This window comes from Populus trichocarpa, chromosome 8 (assembly GCF_000002775.5).
Source record: "Populus trichocarpa isolate Nisqually-1 chromosome 8, P.trichocarpa_v4.1, whole genome shotgun sequence".
NCBI lineage: Eukaryota > Viridiplantae > Streptophyta > Magnoliopsida > Malpighiales > Salicaceae > Populus > Populus trichocarpa.
Window position 1 is genome coordinate 3026309 of NC_037292.2, and position 21915 is coordinate 3048223.

Here is a 21915-nt window from a genome sequence, read left to right on the forward strand (position 1 = left end):
AAACTTTGTTCCTAGCTAGAAGAGGAAAGCAAATGGTTTTCATTTGAGCCGAGTTTGATCACTATCTGGGAGCCCATGGTTAATTAATGATGCTGATCTGTATCTCACCATTCTTATTAACTAATGCAAATCAATAACCAGAGTACGTAGCTCTAAACACACGATTTGACTCTTGATGATTTTCGTAAGGGTTCTTCGTAAGCCAATATTGATGAGCTCAAGTTCTCTTGTTGTATTAAAAAAAGATGATATCCACTTGCATATGTTGCTTGCTGATATATATATATATATATAACAACAATACGCGGTCGTATTCTAATCATGCATTCACAACAAACTCAAGATTTTAATTAGCAGGTGCAATCAGACCAGACAGGGATCATTTTCCTATGAAGAAGACGCAGCTGGGTGACAGACAAAAGTCAAAAGCATTAATCGTTTGTTTGGCGTATCCAAAATGAATCACAAAATCATACACGTGGCAGGATATAGATGCAAGAAGTGCCATGTATGTGATTTATTTTTCAAGTAGTAATTAACTAGATAGATTTCCATATCAATGCATGACATGCATACTTCAGGCAATCTGAAGGGGTTGGTGTCGTCTCACGTGACTTTTGCAGTACGTAAGAAACAGCCTTGTGGATTAAATGAATTTTTTTTTTCTGTATCCATTCAATTAAATTTTTTAAAGGTTAACAATTATGATTACAGGATGATTTGTCTCATAACTGGTCTATTCACTCAGCAGAGATTTAATAATTACATTATTATTATCTCGGAAGTCTGCCAATTAAATGCTTAATGCTTTAATGTCATATGCTGAGGTGGCATCAATATTAAGATTGTATCATCGTAGTTCTACAACTAATAATGGCAATTTGGAGGGAACTTGATTGGTGCAGGCTGTGTGTAATATTGTTATGCTTCTCAATGGGTCATATATTATTATCCGAGTGCGGTTTTGAACGGGTGGTTCAGTAGGGGAACTTGATTGGTGCAGGCTGCATGGCTAACTGGACGATCTGAGCCTACTCATCTTTGAGAACCTGAAGAAAGCCAGTGGCTGTGGGAAGCAGATGGATCCCTGCCACCGTATTTGATATCCTCCCAGGATCCTATGCACATTGCTTTCATAGCTGTGCAAAGACGGGGGGTGCCATGTAAATGTTGGCTCTTCCTGACACCAAACAATCTCAGCACCTGAAACCATCACAAAAAATAAGATTCCAGGAAAAAAAAAACACGTCAGCTCTAAGACGAGAATAGAAATCTTAGCTCTAAAAAAAAAAAAAAACAAAAAAAACAGAACGTCATGTTCCTGCAAATCGTGTTCCAATAAAAGACAAACATTTCCTTCTTGTAATGCAAGACAGTACATCTCGAAGAGCAACTTCGCTCGTGTAAAAAACCAAGGTCCCTTGGCTAGAGGTTTTTGGGTGAAAGGGATTAAAAAGAAGCAGCCGCCTAAACAAGGCGAGATATAAATGGTATCAAGACGCCAACATAACTTTGGTGTATAAATTTTTAATTATTGTTCTTAGACTTTGTATTCGACAGTATGCAAAGGCTTCAATTAGGAATTTGTATTGGTTCAGGTTGCATGGCTTTTTGCAGAAGTTCAGCCTGTTCCTTCACATGCATCTGGTAGAAACCAGTGGCTGTTGCAGCAGATGGCCCGCGTCCAGCATACTTGATGTCGTCCATAGTTCCTCTGCCCAATGCTTTCATGGCAGTGGATAGGCGTGGTGCAATGTAACTGTATGCGCCCATGTTCATTGGTTCTTCCTGGCACCAAACAACCTCCGCACCTAACAAGAAATAGTGACAAAAAGGCGTCAATATATGGTTCCTCAAGGTGTCAACATATAAGGTAGCTTAGGAAAGAGAAACAAGAAATTCAAGTTTAACCGCCCCAAATATGAAATCACACACCCAACTCCAATCTCCCCAAACAACTTGCGGCTATTATGATTACCACCTTGCTGGAATCTTACAAGAAATTGACCCACTGTTTTACTCTACTGTGCAGTAACTAAATCTCATATAATGTGTTTTGAGGAGACCAGAAAACCCATAAAACCATGAAGGTAAAATTGATAACAAGGAATAACATTGCTGTAATATCAGGTTACAAGTTTAAGAAGAATTACTTGGATATCGCTTAAGCTCGCGCTGGATGAGATCATATGGGAACGGGCATAGTTGTTCAACCCTACAAATTGCAATGTCCTTTGCCTCGACCTTTCTACGCTCTTCATCAAGCTCATAATAAACCTGCATGCAAGGATTTCAAATGTCAAAACTAGCATCCTCTAGGTCTACATAAAATAGTGAAATTCAGAACAAGCAACAACCAGAAGCGCATATCACACCTTTCCAGAGCAAAGAACCAGACGCCTGATACCCTCCTCAAGGTCCGAGTGGTCATTCTGATCCTTTATGAGACGTTTAAATCTGGTCCCCTGTTTGTCGAAACCAGGATGGCCTTGCACATCATCAAACTCTGAGAGATTTGATTTGCATTCCTTGTGACGAAGTAGGTTTTTGGGAGCCATCACGACAAGGGGCTTACGGAAGTCTCTGTGTATCTACGAGATGAAGCAAAAACCATATGAGAAAATGCAGAAACCTGTCAGGACAGTGGAAAGTGATTAATAATAGTCCCTCACCTGACGCCGCAAAACATGGAAGTAATTAGCAGGGGTTGTAACATTTACAACCTGCCAATTGCATTCTTGGATTTGCTTACGAAAAGTTGGTTCCATCTCGGGTATAACAAAAGGATTGTCATCACTCATCTACAATGAGATTGAAAATAAGACATCATTAAGGGCTATCTTTATATAAACCAGAACAGATGCATATGACAGAATACAAAGAAGTAAGTGAGAAGTCCACTGATCAGACAAACTTTCATATTCCTTGAGCATCCAACAAAATCAAATTGGACAAAGGAAATGAATTGTATGGAATATTTTGATTGGTCCATGGCTTAAGCAGTCATCAATTAGGCCATGCAGTCCCTGATATACATGTGAGAAAAATATAATCATGAAATTCTGTTGTAAGACATCAATCCTTAAACTGTAATCATAATGGGTACCTAATAATCAGGTAATTTATTTAACAGAGAGATACATTTGTTAAAATCTCTCATAATCAAATTTATGCAGGGACATGCCAACTTATAGTGAAACTACTGCTTCAATTTCCCCACTTGAAGGTTCAACACATCTCAACGTGGATCTTAGCATCAATGTGTAAAATATCGCTTAGAAGTACAAGTGCAGGACAATAAACAAACAAATTTGGGATTGTACACCTAAAAATAATAATAATTAGGGGAATTTATTTTGAAATATGAAATTTCCTTTGATATTGTGAATAGTCTGTAACAAAACTCTTGTTATGCTATTTGGTATTTGAAACTTATAATTAGCGTTGGACAAAGTTACTTCCACTTATTACCATGGAGTAAGAAACCATCTAGCAGAATGCAAGGAAAAGAAAAGAGCACAGAAGTCTTTGTTGGGAATACCTGAAGGAATCGTTCCAACCGTCCACTTGAATGTTCAGGGCCCTGACCATCATATCCATGAGGAAGCAGCACAACAAGCCCAGTTTGTCGCAGCCATTTTGATTCACCACTGCTCAGGAACTGATCAAATATCACTTGAGCTCCATTTGCAAAGTCACCAAATTGAGCTTCCCAGATTACCAACGAATTTGGACTTTCCATCGAGTAACCCAATTCAAATCCAAGAACACCGAACTCTGAAAGGGAGCTGTGAACAAGACATAACAGCTATTACTTAAATGGAATTCCACTATATAGCACCAACTCAACTACAAATACTGTGTCTCAATAATCACATAGTGCAGAGTCTGCAGACTATTAAGTTTCCACAAGCAAGTCTTTGGCACCAAACTATATCTATTCAAGGGAAGCATGAGGCATTTTCTGCCCAGTGAAAGTTCAACATGAGAAGAGAAAAAAAGACTTGATATATTACCTGTTGCTGACAGTAAACATCTCTTCATTTTGGTTGATGGTGACATGATCCAGGGGGCAATACTTCTCCCCAGTTTCCTGATCATGAATTACTGAATGACGATGACTGAAAGTACCTCTTTCAACATCCTGACCGCTCAATCGAACATGGTTGCCTTCTACTAGCAGTGTGGCAAAAGCAAGAGCCTCCCCAACAGCCCAATCAATTCCTTCCCCTGTTTCAATCATTTGTGCACGTTGATCGTAAACCTTCTTTACAGCTCTGTGAGGCTTAAAATTATCTGGAAGGGTCGTAATTGCTTTGCCTACATTCTTCAAGATCTCAGGTTTCACTCTGCATAAGAGCATAAACATTTCAATATGGAAATGCAAAAAACTAAAGCATAAAGATTTCAATATAGAAATGCAAAAAAATGAGACAGGCAACTAAATTTAGAACTAGTAACTTGCCAGCATACCCAGTGTTTCTGACACGTGAAAGCTGTTCGGGAGACTTAAAACCAGACCAATGAGATGCAAGCCAGTCTCTTCTTTTAGGAACATAATCTTTGCTTGCCAAGAACTCTTCATTGAGGATTGAAAGGACCTTCTCCTGTATCCTATGAATATCTTCTTCAGTCACCTGTCCTGATTCTAAGAGTTTCTTTTTATAGATCTCCAGAGCTGATGGATGATTCCGAATAACCTGGTAGGTCCCCAGTCAGAAATGTCATAAGTCTGCTTGACACGACTCAAGAGAGAAGTTGAACGGGTAGCACTAACAGAAAATAGGATTATAGCAACAACAATGAAAAACATCATGTGAAGGATAAACGAGTTTGTAAATTATACAAGGTTGCATCCAGAACGTAGCATCGATTGCTGGTTCTAATGAACTGAGAGCCAAAGGAAGGAGGAGAAAGGGGCTGCAGTGAACAGAATATATATATATATATATATATATTTGCTAACCTGATACATTTTGGGTTGCGTGAAAGAAGGCTCATCAATCTCATTGTGCCCAAAACGACGATAGCACACTAAATCAACCACAACATCTGAATGGAAAGTCTGGCGCCACTCAGCTGCAAGCTCACACACACGAACAACTGCCTCCATATCATCTCCATTTACATGGAATATAGGTGCATTCAAGGCCTTGGCAACATCAGTGCAATATTGTGAAGATCTTCCTGCCCTAGGATCAGTTGTGAAAGCAACTTGGTTGTTCACCACAATATGTATGGTTCCACCAGTAGTATAGTTTGGCAGTGCACTAAGATGTAGAGTTTCATACACTACCCCTTGCCCAGCAAAGCTACCATCACCATGAATCAAAATCCCCATGTTCTTAGTCCTGTCAGAATCATTCGAGTAATATTGCTTGGCTCTAGTTTTTCCAACAACAACAGGATCCACAGCTTCTAGGTGACTAGGATTTGCAACCAAAGATAAATGGATTCTCTTCCCACCTCTAGTTGGACGATCATAAGAAGTTCCCAAGTGATACTTGACATCACCAGTTCCAGTGTAGAGCCCAACTTCATCTACAGGTTTTGTGCCACCACTAAACTCGCTAAATATTTGACGGAGCGGCTTCCGAACCACATTACCCAGTACATTCAATCTTCCTCTGTGAGGCATTCCAATAACTATGCTCTCAACCCCAAGATCAGCTGACCTATCAAACATCTCCTTCATTCCAGGAATCAAAGTCTCTCCACCTTCGAGTCCAAACCTCTTAGCTGCCGTCCACTTAGTGGCCAAGAAGTTCTCAAATTGTGTACTCCATATTAACCTATCAAGAATAACTTCGTGCCGCTGACGATTGTACTGCATAGGTGTTGGGGTTTCAATCTTGTCTCTCAACCAGTTACATTTTTCACGATCTGCAATGTGCATGTACTCGTACCCAATGCTCCCGCAATAAGCCTGCTCAAGCCTGGTCAATATGGACCTAAGAGTCTGCACTGGACGGTTTTCAGACAAAAATCCAGCCATCTTCCACACTCCCAAAAAGAATTCTCTATCAAGATCAGCTTCCGTGAAACCATATAGAGCAGGATCCAATTCATCTGGGATTTCTCTTTCTTCCAACCCCAGTGGATCCAACTTGGCTTTCATGTGACCATTAACCTGGTAAGCCCTGAGAAGCAGCAGCAACCGCATACTCTCCTGAATAGTTTGGCCTGAAATTCCAGGAGACGTAGCAGCCTGGCCCACAAAGTTCCTAAAGAAATTATCCCACGACTCATCCACGCTATTTGGATCAGCTTCCCATGCTCGCTGAAGCTCCTCTAAATAAACACTACTGGTCCCATCTAAGAAGTTATCAGTTAGCTTAGAGAGAGGGACAGGACGAGGGACAGGCGCAGTTTGCTCCTTAGACTTTGTCACTGTTGAATGGAAATATCTACTCTGAGAAGGTATAACCCGTGATCTCGTTGCATACGATCCACCCTGAGATAAAGTCCTTCTAATGGCAAGCCTTGCTACACTAGCACCCGCTCTAAACCAAGCCATGGCTATCAATCCACACTAACCCAATACCACCAATTCTTTTTCAAAGATTATACACCTCCCAGGCTCAAGAATCAATCATAAAAAACATGTATCTTTTTAAACAAAGCCAGAAAAAACAAAAAGAATCAATAAGAAACTATAGTACTTGACAATCACTTTAGCGACTAAAAAATAACGGCACTTGATGCTGAAAATGCATAAATGATAGTAATAGAATCCTCTCTTAAATCCGGCATTAAATTAGGAAATAAATAGACTAATAAAAAACAATATCAATCGATAATGCTTAATCACTCATATCATCTCAACTGAACAAAAGGACTGGATTCAATCCTCTAATTCTTTTGGATTAAGATAAAACAAAATACAGGTTATGAACTAATCATATCATATAATTAAAGTACCAAAGGTAGAAGAAATTAAATAACACTTTCAACATACAGCAAGGAAACGTGACTTAGCACGATCTGAGCTGCTGGAGTTGAGGGAAAGAAAAAAGAGAAATGTTTTTGGACACAAGGAAAATGCGTGCGTACCGGAGAGAAAAAAGAAGTATAAGAAAACCCTAGTCGCCGTGGAAAACAGAAGCGATGATGCTGTCCTCAATCCAACTATGGTGGGCTCTCATTTGAATTATATCTTGCGTCTTCTTTCCTTTCCAATATTCTCGAATGTTATTCTTTATCTATATTGTTTACATTATTATTTATTTGATCTTTCCCTTTTTCTGTTATTTATTTATTTACTGCTCTGTCTTATTTTGGTGATGTGATAGTTTGTCCTCCGGGCACAAGCGCTGGCAAAGCCCGGCTGGCTTCTTAGGATTTTTCCTGTTGTTGACCTGGCTTGGATTTGCATAAATTCAGATCAGCACGTTTCTCTAGTTTACCGCTATTTGTTTACATCATTCATTCATCTTTTTATTTATTGCTGTAGCATTGAAGTATAACGGTTTGGCTTAAAGTTGTTTTTTAAAATATTTATTATTTTAAAATATATTTAAATAATATTTTTTTAAAAAAATTATTTTTGGTAACAGCAAATTAAAATATTTAAAAAATTAATTTAAAAAAATCAAGAATTAATAAAAAAATCATTTCAACAAATAGTATTTAAGGTTACTTTTCAATTTCTAAGTTAATATGTTGGGGATCTATTTGAAAATACGATGAAATTGTTTTTTTTTTTTAATTTTGTTTTTGTTAAAAATATTTTTTTATGTTTTAAATTATTTTAATGTATTAATCTCAAAAATAATTTTAAAAAATAAAAAATATTATTTTTATATATTTCTAAACCAAAATTAAGTTTAAACCACACACTTAGTTTTCTTAATCCCATGTTGGATAGAAATGACAGAAATCTAAAACACACAAACACCATGGTTCACCTAAAACTTATCAGTGGGTCCTTTAACACGTTACAGTTGGAACGTGCACTGAATCCAATGGAGATTAAACCCTGAGAACAATTGGAGCCGTTCAGAATTTAAGATTGTAGGACCCACCTTTCTTGCTGGAACCATAAACCAATTCCAACTTCTATTCTGAAGAAGTCAAGACAACGGCTTCTGTTTTCTTTTCTTCCTGTTTTTTATTCGGATATTACGTGCGCACTTTAGTTAATGACGTGTGGTTTTTACCTATAATGGGGACCGCTATTGCCTCGTCGAAAGTCATGCGTATTTTATGCATGATTCGCCCATGCCCAAGTGTACAACAAGCAAGATGCTCTTATAAAATAAAAAAGGGGCAAAGTGCACCGAGCATCCGAGAAGGGATGGACAGAAACAGGCCAACACGAAGAAACCCACGATCTGCACGTGGCCATGCCCACCTGGTTGGAGCTGTGTTCGGGCTACAGAGGGACAGCAGGTTCAAGGCGATTGGTTGGAGAAGTCTGATATTGTTTTCTAAAGTGCATTTCAAAATACATTAATTTTTTTTATTTAAAAAAAATTAATTTTAACATCAATACATCAAAATAATCTAAAAATATCAAAAATATATTAATTTAAAATAAAAAAATAAAAAAAAAATTAATTTTTTTAAAAAGACTTTCGAAACATAAACATAACGTGAAAAGAACTGTTGTGATCAGTGGTCTTATCGTATGCGACACGCTCGGCTAAGTTAATGGCTTTGATGCACATCAATACATTTTCTTTTCTCCGTTGAAAATGAGGGTGTCTGGAGCTTAGGGCCTTTCCAGAGGAGCAGAAGGGGCGTGACTGTCAAATCAAGCAATACAATCAACTGTCATTTTCTCTTGTTTTACTTCTACTCGTTTGGTGCATCCATATGCGGGCATTCAATGAGTATGGCCAGTATATTCAGCATTCAGCCAGCCACATGTAGCGGCGGCATGGTACAAGCTATCACATGAATAAATTCAACAACGAACTTACCAGTAGATTGTTTGATTGATGGCATTCAAAGATGCGCACAAACAAGATTACAAATTCTGACAAACACGAGCACCAGGCATCTTATAGGAAATGGGAGCTAGATTTGGATAATCCATCTACATTGAGCCAGTAAATGAGTTCAAGCCCCAAGCGACAGAAAGGGAAAAGATATGTTATAAATTCCACATATTGAAATACTGCTTTAAACACACTAAGGTTGGTATTCTGGAAAAATAACAGGGCACAACACATGCACCCAGCACATCGTCATCAGCATTAATCCGACACCCCAATGGGTGCCACTTGCATAACCTTCCCTCTCGGTCCATATTTTGATTCTCCCTTTTATGAACCACAGCAAGCTGACTTTTGGGCAGCTTGGCCACCACTGGCTGATGGATCTGGTTGGTTAATCTTGATTGTTTGAGGCTGGTGCCACCAGGCAAAAGGATAAATACATCAATATTTGAAGAGAAGAGAGGTAAAAAAACAATTCCCCTGGGATTTGGTACTATAAACCTATTTTCCAACCAGGGAACTAGTGGAAGAAATTATAATATAGTTTTACAAAATAAAAGCAAAAGTTACCTCTGCCCTGGAATCAGTTTCCGAGATCCTTTGCTTGATATCCCTTGCAATTGAAAAAAAAACCTCCTCCACGTTCAAATTTGTCTTAGCACTCTGCAAAAAATACTTTGCATGTAAGAAAATAGAAAATAGATGAAGCTGTGACGATTCCATTCTAGAAGCATATTTGCACTTACAGTTTCAAAGAACTTGATCCCATACTCGTCTGCAAGAGCTTGACCCTTGGAGGTAGGCACAGCCTGGGGAAAAAAAAGAAGAATGTCTTTCCTAATTATCATCAATGGAACACACAACGGAGGAATTGAATGAGGATCCCCAATGAAGCACTCTAAATTATAAGAAAGAGCAAGACTCCTCAACACTTCTAGGGTGAAAACTTGCAAAAAAAGGGCTCACTGCATGTTAATAAACTTGCAATCCAACCCACAACGTTAATGAAATAAACATTTCTTGCAGGTTGTAAGATACAGCACATACCCTTTTGCTCTCATCCATGTCTGCTTTGTTTCCCACCAGTATCTTGTTGACATTGTCAGAAGCATGCTGTTCAATGTTGCGAATCCAGTTCCTAATATCTGATCATAAAAAGACACTAGCTCTATCAGAGATTCAAGGATGTTGAACAATGGAAGAAAGACCCACAAGATGAAGGAGAAGTTCCACTATATCTGTAAGGAGATCTTTCACAAATTCATCTCGATGAAATAGGAAGCAAACAAGAAACAGATGTTGCTGGTTACCCACACACAAATACATGCAACACATATACTGAACAAATATCAAGCAACAAACAGGTATGCTGATTACCCACGCAAAAACAGAAAATGCAAGTAATACATGTTGACAATAAAAAAGTAGCAAGATTGGTAAACTATTAAGATTTCTTAAAATCTGAAGGCTAATGGTAAGGCGATAAGAGAATTTACTGTTGAAAGATGATTCATCAGTAACATCATAAACGAGCAAAATCCCCATGGCTCCTCGGTAATAGGCTGCAGAAGAGTATAAAGCACATAAGCAACTCTAGGCTCAAGGCTCAAATGTGCATTTATGGAAAAGACTGCAAATTTGAAAACAGAGAGAATTTGTAAACACCAAACACAAACCTGTTGTGATAGTTCGGAAACGTTCCTGGCCTGCTGTATCCCATATTTGTAGTTTAATCCGTTTACCATCAAGCTCAATGGTTCTTATCTTGAAATCAATGCTGTTTTAGAAAGGTACAGATAAAGGATCAGATTGATGCTCGAAAAAAATAGTTAAAATGGAGCTTCCAGCATTCAGCAAATGAAACATGATTGGGCTCTTAATTAAATATGTTGAAAATATGTCAACTAATTTGCATCATTCATATCCAGATCCTCTACCAAGGAAACTGCCTGGAATGGTCATGAGCACAACCAAAATGGGACATCAAATTTCTGAACTTCATTTGCATCACTACACTATAAATTTTTCACCAGTATCTGAAGAGCCAAAGATAATGAAACTAGCTAGTGACATGAAATCCAGTCACCCTCAACTTTCCCTTGTAAATCACATGAGCAAGCCCAAAGTACTTAGTATTATTAAACTACTCCACATTCACAAGTCCAAAAATGCTAAAATAGTTTCACAATAAAAAATTGGGAGAGTTGTCAGGAAAGCAAACCCGATGGTGGTAATGAAACTGGTTGTGAAGGAACCATCAGAAAAACGCAAAAGCAGACAACTCTTCCCCACACCTACAAAAACATTAACAAGAACTGGGATTTCAAATAATCATGAAAGAGGAAGAAAAAAACAGGACATAGTATGTAGATCAGCCCATAATGTCAGGATTGAATCCCCCCTGAAATCACATAGATTCAAGTTACTTTTAAAGTCAGATACGAACTGGCAGGAAATGAGAACTGCCAGCAGATACCGATGTAAAATATTAAGGAGCGGAGCAACCTGGTGGAATTGAAAAATCTTTCAACTGGTTTACCTTAAAAAAGAATCCAATCAAAAATCAATCACTGATCGACATACAACAAGTGGGGTTGCTAACACCTGACTAGTATGTTTAATTTGTTCAGGAGTGAATATGGAATATGAATCCCTTTCAATTCCATTTCAGTACTGTTTTACTGCCAATAACATGGGTCTCTTGAGGTGGAAAAAAGATTGACCACTTCATCATGCACTTGTTGAGAGGGAATTCCCTCAAATAAATCTTGCGGGGTGAAGTTCAACAAAAGGGCAGCAATTTCACCAGAAAAATGAGAAATTACATTTCAAGTGAACTAAATAGCTTCCCTTTTGTGTTATTAACACTCTTATAAGTACATTCAACTTGAAATAAAATTAAAATATAAATTCTACTTGGAATTGGAAAGAAATCCCATTTCCATTCTGCTCTCAATACTTGGGGAATCAAACATACACTTACTATTCTAAGAAACAAATAAGATAAAGGGGGAAACTTGACAAACTAACCTGTGATGCATTAAAAGCAAGTCAAGTCATTCAAGATCAGTGCAAAGAAAGAATCATAATTTGCCTAAAACTACTGCATCATGACAACTCAAATAAGTATTATTTTGTTCTCTTTAATCTCCAAACAGTAGCATCTACCAATTTCACCAAGGAATCAACATACAAGACTCAAGTTAGGGAGACAAATGAACCAAGCAGCCGGTTGCATCACATAGACAGCCAGAGTTACTACTTTGTCTTTAATTGCTAAACTCGATCCTAAGACAATTTTTTGGTAAAAAATTCTACCAAATCAGTAAAATGCATGCTTGGGGTATCTGCAGCTTCTCCTTAGGGAAAAGTTCTCCATCGCAGACAAATAGAAGGGTCATTTACAGGTACATATCTTCTCCATCAACAATGCAGGAAAAACCACAAAACATCTAGAATTCATTACCGCAATTCATTACCGCATACAAACTTTCTCCTCCCTGAACTCATCTTTTTTATTAACTTTAAACCACTTATCCACCCAGTTTTTCTTGATGATTTCCATTGCACCAAAAAGTTCAATGCAATCCGACAATTGGCCATTAGATGAGGTTGAATTTGGGCTACATGTAGCCATTAACTTGAATTCGAAGGTCAGACCACCCCACAGCAGACACTGGCAACCACTAGAGAATGATTCTCAATCTAACCCCCCTTGTGAAGATAAAATATTAATCTTTTTTTTTTTTTAATGAATCTGCATTTACAAATGCAATTGCAAACATGGATACAGCAGAGGTCAGCATCTCTAACTACGCAAAAAGTGTCGTTTCAATGAGGTCACTGCTTGGAAAAGGATAAGATCTAGTTGCATTTTATGGGAAGTGGGAGACCGGCCAAAGTGAATATTACTTTAAGTGTCCTGGGTTGCAATTTTGATGGTGCATGTATGTGTCCTGCTCACTACTATTTCATTCAAAAAAGGAACAGGATAGGGCCATCTCCAAAATCCTCTCTCAAAACCCCACTTCGATGGGGAAATTAGTTAAATAAACCAAGTCATTAATGATTCAATAAATGGTCCATCTCAGCATCACCAAATCTAAAACATGTAACGGATCTAAGTAAATAAATAAATAAAACTGCTTGAACACAATAGGATCAGACTTCAAAACATGAAAGGAAAACCTGTACCATGACTTAAAATTTGCCAAGGATGGAGACAGAACGGACAAAAAAACTTCCAGATTCTCTGATTGTTAAAAGAGCACAGGCATCATAAATGAAAAATAAAATAAAATAACATTCATCCGAGTACATAATGGAACTTTCAAGCTGTCATGAAGTTTCCTTAACGCTGCACACATCCTATTAAGACCAACTGCTACAAGCTCTGTGACCAATTAAAACACTTTACATTGCAGGTCCTGCTCACCCAAATTCAATTCACTAAACATACAAACACAAAATTTAAGGGAATGGCTCACAGAAACATAATAATAATAATAATAATCAATATCATCCATGCAATCCAACAGAAAGGTCACTGGCAATGCTGAGTGGAGCTATAAACATGACCAATGCCACTTTTGATGCAAATGCCTGTTAAAACCCGAACCCCACCTCACCAGATCACGAACAAACACCATTTAAGCAAATCCTCAAATGATTAGCCTCATACAGGTCAATATTCCTTAAATCCACCACGAAACCAAAAAAACAACAAAAAACCGTTTGACAAAACCATTAAAAAAAAAAAAACACCCTTAAATCACCGCATCACATTCCAAATCAAAACCCCAAAACAGAAACAGCGCCCTTCCAATCCAACAAACCCAGGATAATAGATAGAAAGGAAAAATAAACTAACCGCTATCCCCAATCAAGAGAAGCTTAATCAAGTAATCATAATCAGCACGGGCCCTTGCTGGCGGTGCAGCCATCGCTTGTTTTCTCTTTGAATTCAAAAAAGAAAGAGAAAAGAAAGAAATGAACAATAGAAGTCCCTTATAAATGAAACCAAAACGAGATCAAAAATCGAAAACAGGGAAAGAGAGATCACCTTCTTTTTAGGTTAGCAAATGAAAAGAAAGAGAAAGACTGTGTCCAATGCGTTTGGGACTTCTTGTCTCTCTCTCTCTCTCTCTCCGCGTAATATTACGTTTCCACTTTTCAAAGGATGTATTCTGCCAATGACAGTGAACGTGGACTTTTTATAAGATGGACTTGGTTGTATTAGATCCTTCCTCTTCGTTAAATGCTTAATCATTGTTAGATAATTAGATTTATAATTATATTCAATTGCGAATTATGCTCAGCTCGTTTTTGATATTATGTGAGCTAATGGTTGATTTTTATTCGAAAATATATTAAAATTTTAATTTTGATATTAATATTTTAAATTAATTTAAAAATATCAAAAAAATCAAATTTTAATATAAACAAGTAGCAGTTACTTAGCCAAGTCAGCTCTATTACTGAGCTATGCAGATTCTTTCTTTATTAATAAAATTAAATATCTGATCACAAACTTCGCCATCCTATTTTTTTTATTTTATTTTATTATAATGACTTGGTCCTTATACCTTTTGTTTTTTGGAAAACTTCTTGGTATTCTTATCATGAAAGTTAATTTTTCAAAATAAATTTATTATATTGGTTAAAAAATTATGTAAATTTGTCATACAATTGTACTGTGTAATATTTTCTTAGGATAATTTTTTCTAGATTCTTATTAAGAGGTTATTTATTTTTGTATTTCAAAAATATTTTTTAGAAAAAATAATTTTTTTTATTTTTTTCTTTACTTTAAATTAATTTTTTTTATCATTTTTATCAAATTGGCTCAATTACATAATATTCACCAGAAATAGATGCTGACACGAATAACAAGTTAACATTTATTTTGATATAAATCTAATGATTTAAAAACCTTTATCGTTTTAAGTTATTATTTTAAATTAGTAGATCATTTAAGAATTTAAATTGTGTTATGATTTTAGTTTTAATTGTGATAATTTTGATCGAGTAAAAAATATTTTTTAAAAAAATATTATACCTTTTCGGTTAATATTATATTTTAAAAGATATATAAATCTACATGGATAAGATATTTTATATTTCAACCAAACTCTCCAAATTTTTAGATATTATCTTGCAAGAGTATCTTAATTGCTCGATTTTCAAAGTCAACGTTTCAACTTATTGATTTTTTTTTCCATCCAATAAAATTGAGCAATTCAAATTTTTGTTTAATGGGTAATCAATTTAAATTATAAACTTAATATCCTGTATTAGATTATTTTTCTCTTTTTTTTCATAGGTTTGCATGTGGGGCCTCCATATGAATCCATTTCAAGTAAAGCTTAGTTTGTGTTTGCTAACATAGTAATAAGTGTTTTTTCAAAAAAATAACTAAAAATATATTAAAATAATATTTATTTTTTATATTTTTTAAAATTAATAAAATTATCTAAAAAATTAATTTAATATTTTTAAAACAAAAAGAAGCTTGAAAAAATATTTTGAAAAACGAGTTTAACCGCATCAACTGCTTTCGTTAAATTAAAAGTTGGTAGTCAATACTCAATACTGGTTTACTCACCGGAGATTCTTTTGATCTCGGTGAAAATCAAGCATTTCAAGATGACTCGAGACGGAGGGGTTTTGTATCAAATGAATGAACGATAAACATGGGCGGGGCAGAAGCTAATGGCGTACATGACGCATGTGAACATCTCCACTAGCATTTTTAATCATTCGAGTATATCTTCCACTGTTTTTTCGTAAAAAATCTGGAGGCACCATATGGTATATACCTGAACGGATCCAAATCTCCAGTCACTGCTTAAGTAGATTGGCTCGGAATCCACAAATGGTGGGATCATTCTTGCTGAATATCGAGTAACTAATCAAACTGTTTCGGAAGATATCGCATCTATGTCAAAATACAGTACTATGCAAATATTTCGGTGGTTTTGATTTCTTTTCGAAGACCAAGTAGAATTTCCCTCGTTTAATGGTCTGTACGTAGCACATAAGCATAAACTATTAGTGTGATATGCGAAACGCCGAAGTTGTTCAAACTTAAGCTGTTGTAGAAAAATGAAGTCCTTTTTTTTTTAAAAAAAAAAGAAAGAAGTCCAGTTGTTAAAGTTAACAAGATGAATCGCACAGGAATTACACCAGACCAGCTTAATGCAGTGTATATCCAATTCCTGGCGCCAAGCTAGGAACACCAAGTGGCCAGAGAGAACTACACTACAGCCCAGAATATCTGAGGTAGATTCCACAAACGCCTTAGGGCTCTCCTGAAATATTTAAAAGCTAGCAAAAAGTGAAAAGCAATGACAATGCAAAAAAGTTGTGCTTCAAAGTATATGCTTAGAAGATCCTCTCCCGCACCATGACTACACCTACAAAAACCCCACCACCACCACCCCAATAAATCTCCCTTCAATCCTCTCCGTGGCTGTATCTCTCCAATATTTCGGTTTTCTGCTGGAATCCTTCCTAGAGTCCCTTTACATGGGTTTCAAGGCTGGTTGTTGCAGTGAGAGCGGCGATGGAAGCTGTGACAAGCAAAATGAAGAGGATTATCATTTTAAGTAAGGTCATGATGGTTTTTATACGGTCAGGGCAACTACTATCCTTTGGCAATGCATCATATCACTATGGCTTGACAAATTATTAAGCCATTCTTAACATTCTGTATCATCTTTGCCTTTATTCTACCTTCAGCTTATTTCGTCTATTAGAAAAGGAACAAGGAATTCAGTTTCCACGTGCCTTCTTTTATTTCATCATTATTCTGTCTAGGGTTTGTATCGTGCTGTTGTTCCCGAATCAATAAATAGCTTATTTGTTAAACATCCTGTGAATGGGAACCCTTTTCTATTATTTTCCAATATTTGTTGTGTCATCTTCGTTTTTTCCTGCAAAACTGGCAACATACATGCAAGAAAGAGCAGTAATTTTGACAACCCATCCATGGATTGCTTTCCCAATAGCTATCTCAACTCGAAAGGATATTGGTGCAATGCGGCCAATAGACTGAAATACCAGCGGGGCATTCTTGACGTGATTTCCGCGGAAAAGTTCTTTTTTTTTTCATCTATAAATTATGGCTAAAGCCCAAAGGAAATATAATTTCAATCAAGTCATAATATCAAAATTAATACAAACCCTTTGGAGAGTCGTTAATAATTGTATTCTTCCTAGAAAATGAATATTTAAAAAGATAAAAATTAGCGAGCCAATTAGCAGCATTAGCCTTCCTATAAATATATTACACTTGAACTTTCAATCTTTACCTAGAACTTCTCAAGCTCTGCTAATCAAGGTAAAATCAGCATCAATTTTCATAACCTATTTCATGATAAGACCCATCACTGTTAATTACTATAAAAAATTAAATTCCAAAATAATCTTGGGAAAGCCTACTCTAGCCATATAATTACAGCCCAGAACGAACTGAAAGATTTCCGCGGACGAGTGTTTCCACCAGTGATTAATGGAACAAAAAAAACATCGACGTTATATCCATCTATTCGAACCTCCCATTAAAGTGACATCTCCTAGTGTAAGCAAAAAGAATAAAACTCGCTTTGATTGGTGCTCATAAAAAGGTTTCAGGGATACCATCTATCCGGTCAAGTCACTTTAATTAATCGTAATTAAGATGGGCAACCCTACTCTCAGTGAGGTGATTTTGTTACCTCGAGTGGATTAATAGCGCCAGGCAGACCTTAGGTCTCATGTTCCACAACATTCCTCTCTACAATCTTCCCGAACTTATAGGTTTCACCATGTCCTGGTGTTGTTCAGAAATGGTAATCCAAAGGGCTACTTGTCTCTGACGAAAGTAGTGTACAGTATTCCGGCAATACGTTCAAGCCTTCCACAACTGACAAAGGCCAAGAATGTTGATGAACTACAAGTTCGCATGTGAAAGTGCTTCCCTGAATGAACAGCGCGCTACCACTATGGCAAGAAGGTGGATGTGCAATCGACTCTTGAATTATACAAACCAGAGCCCTTAAAGCAAAACATCTGCATGCTGATTCAAGGATCAAATTTTCAACAAGTCCAACTACAATATTTTAAATGACGAGCATAAGCTGCTTTCGGATAAGAAGCGAGCTACAAAAAGCATTGGTGACTTTAATTTATGTAAACAAGAACAGCCTTCGGAAAAAGCATGAAAACAAATAAAGCATGAAACAAAATCCTATTGTAAACAAGTTTTCAAATACATCCAAAAAGTTCTCATAATGGATTGCGCTCTCAGACCAAAATAAACCCCCAGTTTAGTAGAAGAAACCAAGCACTTTGCCACCAACATTCTTCCTTCTAGCCTCCTCATGGTCCATAATGCCAGCAGAAGTTGTGAGTACGATATATCCAAACTGCAATAACCAGCCATTAATGTAATGTACAAGTCAGGAATGAAAAGCCATAAACAGTGCCAAGACCAGAAACAAAATGATGATCGTTGAGTAATTCAATGATAAATCCACTGCAAATTCACAGAAACAAATGTTATCACATTACACATGCACACACAAATGAATATTGGAATAAACTTAATCAGGATTTCAATGGGATTTAACATTCACAAAAGCATTCAATTGCATGATCCTGAAGCATCCCACTTGCAGACTTATAATAGCATAATATTTGCATTTGAAACTGATATTAGGAATTGAAATTGATGTGAATTCATATACTTCATGAACTGACCTGTCTTGAGGGGAGCAACCTAGCAGTCCAGGTTTCCATCTCCTTAACACCAACATCAAAACGAGGACTGATAACCCCACATTTGTTCAACCTTCCATTTAGTTCAACCACAATTTTACCAGACCTGTGATCATCAACAAACTCGAACTCACCAATGTAACCTACAGAACAGAACCCAATAAGAATTGCACTTTATTTACAAATTAAAAACAAACCAATAACCAGATAGGATGCGAATAAAAAATAGATCGGTACCGTGCTTCTGCATCACCATCAGAAACTTGATGATTACTTTTGAGGATGGCCTGATCATAACTTGGCGCTTCCCACGTTTCTCTGCATTGTACATGCTCTTCAGAGCATCATTCAAAACACTAACTCGCACCATTGTTGCTGCCGCTATACCAATTTTAACAAGAGCAGAGTCAATGACTACCAAGAGTTTTTGAAGTGCACATCAAATGTGAGTCACGTTTACTAGAAGGCTGAGGATTTAGAACAAGGTAACTAGCAGCATTATAGCTTTGCAAGACGTGCAATTCTAGACCCAAACCTCAAATCTACATATTCGCAAACTTTTAACAAATAAACCAACAAACTAAAAGAGAAACATAAACTTGGCAGGTATAATCGATCACAAAAGGCCAAGAAAAAAATATAAGAAAATCAAATTTAAACAGACCATCGAATGCTCATTCGTTTTAGTCTTAGATGACAAATAAGCGGTTGAGGAAATCACGAAATCAAGCTCCAATATTTGCCTTCTCATTTTCTATTCTAACAAACTAAACAGAGCTGGTGAGATCATGTGAAGCATCTTAAAAAAAAAATACGCACACAGAAGCAAAGCTCTATACTCTGTTGAGTTAGGATGATAGAAAGAAATAAAAAAACAATCGGCGAACTCATATTGCGAAGATCACAGCTAAGAAGCGAGCAATGGAAACCCTAAAATTATACAAGACGCACCTTGAAGAGATGCAGAGAGCGATCTGCAGAGCCGCCTCCAAGTCAAAACAGCAAAGAGCCTGGGTTTGAGAGACATGAGTCGTGAAATGCTGGTCTATATATGTGGTTGGGTGCAACAAACTTCATTTACTAGACTGCCCTCGTACTAGGGTTAACTTAGGGTTGAGCCGGGCTTTGCATTGTCGTTCGTGGATCTAGAAATATTGGGTCCAGCTAAATATAGCCTCTCGCTGTGAGTGGATCTTATATTGGACTTATTAGTGAGGCCCATTACTCAATATAGCCTATCGGCTTGGAGGGTGCTTGAAACAGCTTTTAACCGAGTTTTCAAGAATTTTGCTTTAAGTTAATTTTTTTAAATATTTTTAAATTGGTTTAATATAATATATTTTTAAATAAAAAATACTTTTGAAAAGTAACCTTATGCAAAACAACCTTTAATAAACTGACGCAATGTAGATATCTTTTTTTCTCAAAGATCCTGTTTGTTTGATGGTATGTAAGAGTAATAAACTCTAGAAAAATCGCAAGGCCTGCTGTGTCTTGGACCATTAAATAAAAATCTGTTTTAGAATAATGACATGAGCAGATGTCTGTGTTATATACTCTATCTTTTTTATTTTAAATGTTGATAACAGCGATGTCGTCGAATCTGACAAACTTGAAAAATGAATAGAGGAGAAGGAAATAAAAACACCAAAACAATATCGTAATTAAGTATATGTTTCGATTTCATCAACAGTTCGGTAATCAGCATAGAGCAATAGATTCTCCAGCATTATAATAATCTTGATGTTAATCATTACAAACCAAGCCTGCAGACTCATTAGCCAACTCCTATCTATGTACACGCACTTAATCCCCTCGATGTGTATTCTTCCGAAATTGTAATCTGGATCGTATATAGTTTCATCGGCGTAGAACAGTCTTAATCTTATCTTGGCGTGGGCTTGTCATCCATTGAGAGAAATATACTAGGAAGACGTCAACTAATTTCGAAGCACGCAAAGACAAGCTCTAATGACCCTTTTGGTTTTCAAAATTCGTCAACCATATTGAATCATATATTATATAGACTGCTTACACATTTTAAATTATATCTCGGACAGGAAAACAGCCGCTCCTAGCTAATTCAGATTCCTTTCCAATGATACCTCCAAAAACTTGATGCTCCCTTCCCAGGCACAACCATGCATAATACTTTGCATGCTCGGCGGCCGCACTCCATTGGATTAATTGAAATTTCAGTAATTGCACATACAGGTAATCTTTCACGCATTGGTTCATTATCCATGCTATGTTTAAAAAAGAACCGAGACAGGATGACATCTACTCATTCATTGCTCGAAACAATGGAAGCCATCCTGTCGCATTTTTTTCCTGATCAAGTCGGTAGATGCACATGTTAAAGAAGAATCATTAAAAAAAAAACACGAAGAGGAGGAGATCAATTTAGAGGCAACTTGAGAATCCCAAATTATCGAACGCATTCCACGTGTCATCACAATTCAGAATTTGCTTTGAGGATTGATGTCAGGGGAACAGATGACAGGCTGACCCTCCGAGATTAAAATATTGACACCGAGTACATAGGCATAATTACACGTGTTAATCGCTGGAGAACTCTGGGTTCATGATAGGATCATCGCACCATATATACTTGTGCAGAGACAGAGAAATGTAATTATCGAGAAAACTTAAGTCAACTTATATATATATATATTAACAATTAACAGATAAGCCAAACCGACCCTTTTAATGCTCAGCATATATTTTGTAGTGCTGAAACGATATACCAAAAATAACATGTAATCAAGCTATACGTAATTAATTATTCGACAAGGTGTTTTATTGTTTTCTGAAGGTTAGTTCTGCGCTAAACTATCTTCGTTTTTTGTTTTATAATTGATCAATTTCAAGATTATAACCTGAAACCTCCAAATTAATTAGAAGTTTCAAGTTTTGAATATTTCTTATCCCTAATTTCTTGTTCAATTAAGTACGATAGTAGGAATTGATTATACGATTAATAGCTTATCGAATGATAAAATTGTCACGGCAGAAGGGAAAAGGTCAGCATTCTTTGTGTTCGACGACCAATGGGATTAAGCCTCGATAGGGCAATGCGTGGACAAGCAGCAAGAACCATGCAGAGAAGACAAAGGGATGAGCCTGGTAGATTCTTTTATTATGGAGTAAATATTATAATCCCAACTCGGAACTCCCTGAAGATCTAGAACTCATTGTTAACAATCATTTAAGT

The 21915-nt window shown here is 36.6% G+C and overlaps 3 protein-coding genes across 5 annotated transcripts; all 3 read right to left on the bottom strand.

The window, feature by feature from the left end:
• Positions 1-1333: 1333 nt before the first annotated feature.
• On the bottom strand, positions 1334-7218 carry LOC7469804 (uncharacterized). Of its 2 annotated transcripts, XM_024606338.2 has the most exons (9): positions 7054-7218; positions 4967-6609; positions 4474-4700; positions 4017-4349; positions 3542-3788; positions 2673-2801; positions 2376-2591; positions 2154-2277; positions 1334-1811 (listed from the first exon to the last, which is right to left on the bottom strand). In XM_024606338.2, the coding sequence occupies exons 2-9, from the start codon at positions 6515-6517 to the stop codon at positions 1573-1575; spliced, it is 3066 nt and encodes a 1021-aa protein (XP_024462106.1). In that variant the 5' UTR covers positions 6518-6609; positions 7054-7218; the 3' UTR covers positions 1334-1572. The 2 variants fall into 2 exon arrangements, with proteins under 2 accessions (XP_024462106.1, XP_002312072.2); XM_002312036.4 differs by having other exon boundaries at positions 4967-7194.
• Positions 7219-8907: 1689 nt separating this feature from the next.
• On the bottom strand, positions 8908-14141 carry LOC7469805 (ras-related protein RABE1c). Its single transcript, XM_052455171.1, has 9 exons — positions 14005-14141; positions 13813-13897; positions 11164-11236; positions 10619-10719; positions 10439-10504; positions 9990-10087; positions 9689-9751; positions 9513-9605; positions 8908-9353 (listed from the first exon to the last, which is right to left on the bottom strand). The coding sequence occupies exons 2-9, from the start codon at positions 13883-13885 to the stop codon at positions 9270-9272; spliced, it is 651 nt and encodes a 216-aa protein (XP_052311131.1). The 5' UTR covers positions 13886-13897; positions 14005-14141; the 3' UTR covers positions 8908-9269.
• A 3838-nt stretch (positions 14142-17979) lies between these two features.
• LOC7457926 (40S ribosomal protein S15a) lies at positions 17980-19770 on the bottom strand. 2 transcript variants are annotated; one of them, XM_002312038.3, is made up of 4 exons: positions 19653-19770; positions 18939-19082; positions 18684-18844; positions 17980-18349 (listed from the first exon to the last, which is right to left on the bottom strand). In XM_002312038.3, exons 1-4 carry the CDS (start codon positions 19726-19728, stop codon positions 18251-18253), a joined length of 480 nt encoding a protein of 159 aa, XP_002312074.1. In that variant the 5' UTR covers positions 19729-19770; the 3' UTR covers positions 17980-18250. The 2 variants fall into 2 exon arrangements, with proteins under 2 accessions (XP_002312074.1, XP_006379580.2); XM_006379518.3 differs by having other exon boundaries at positions 18939-19076; positions 19653-19760.
• Positions 19771-21915: the final 2145 nt, after the last annotated feature.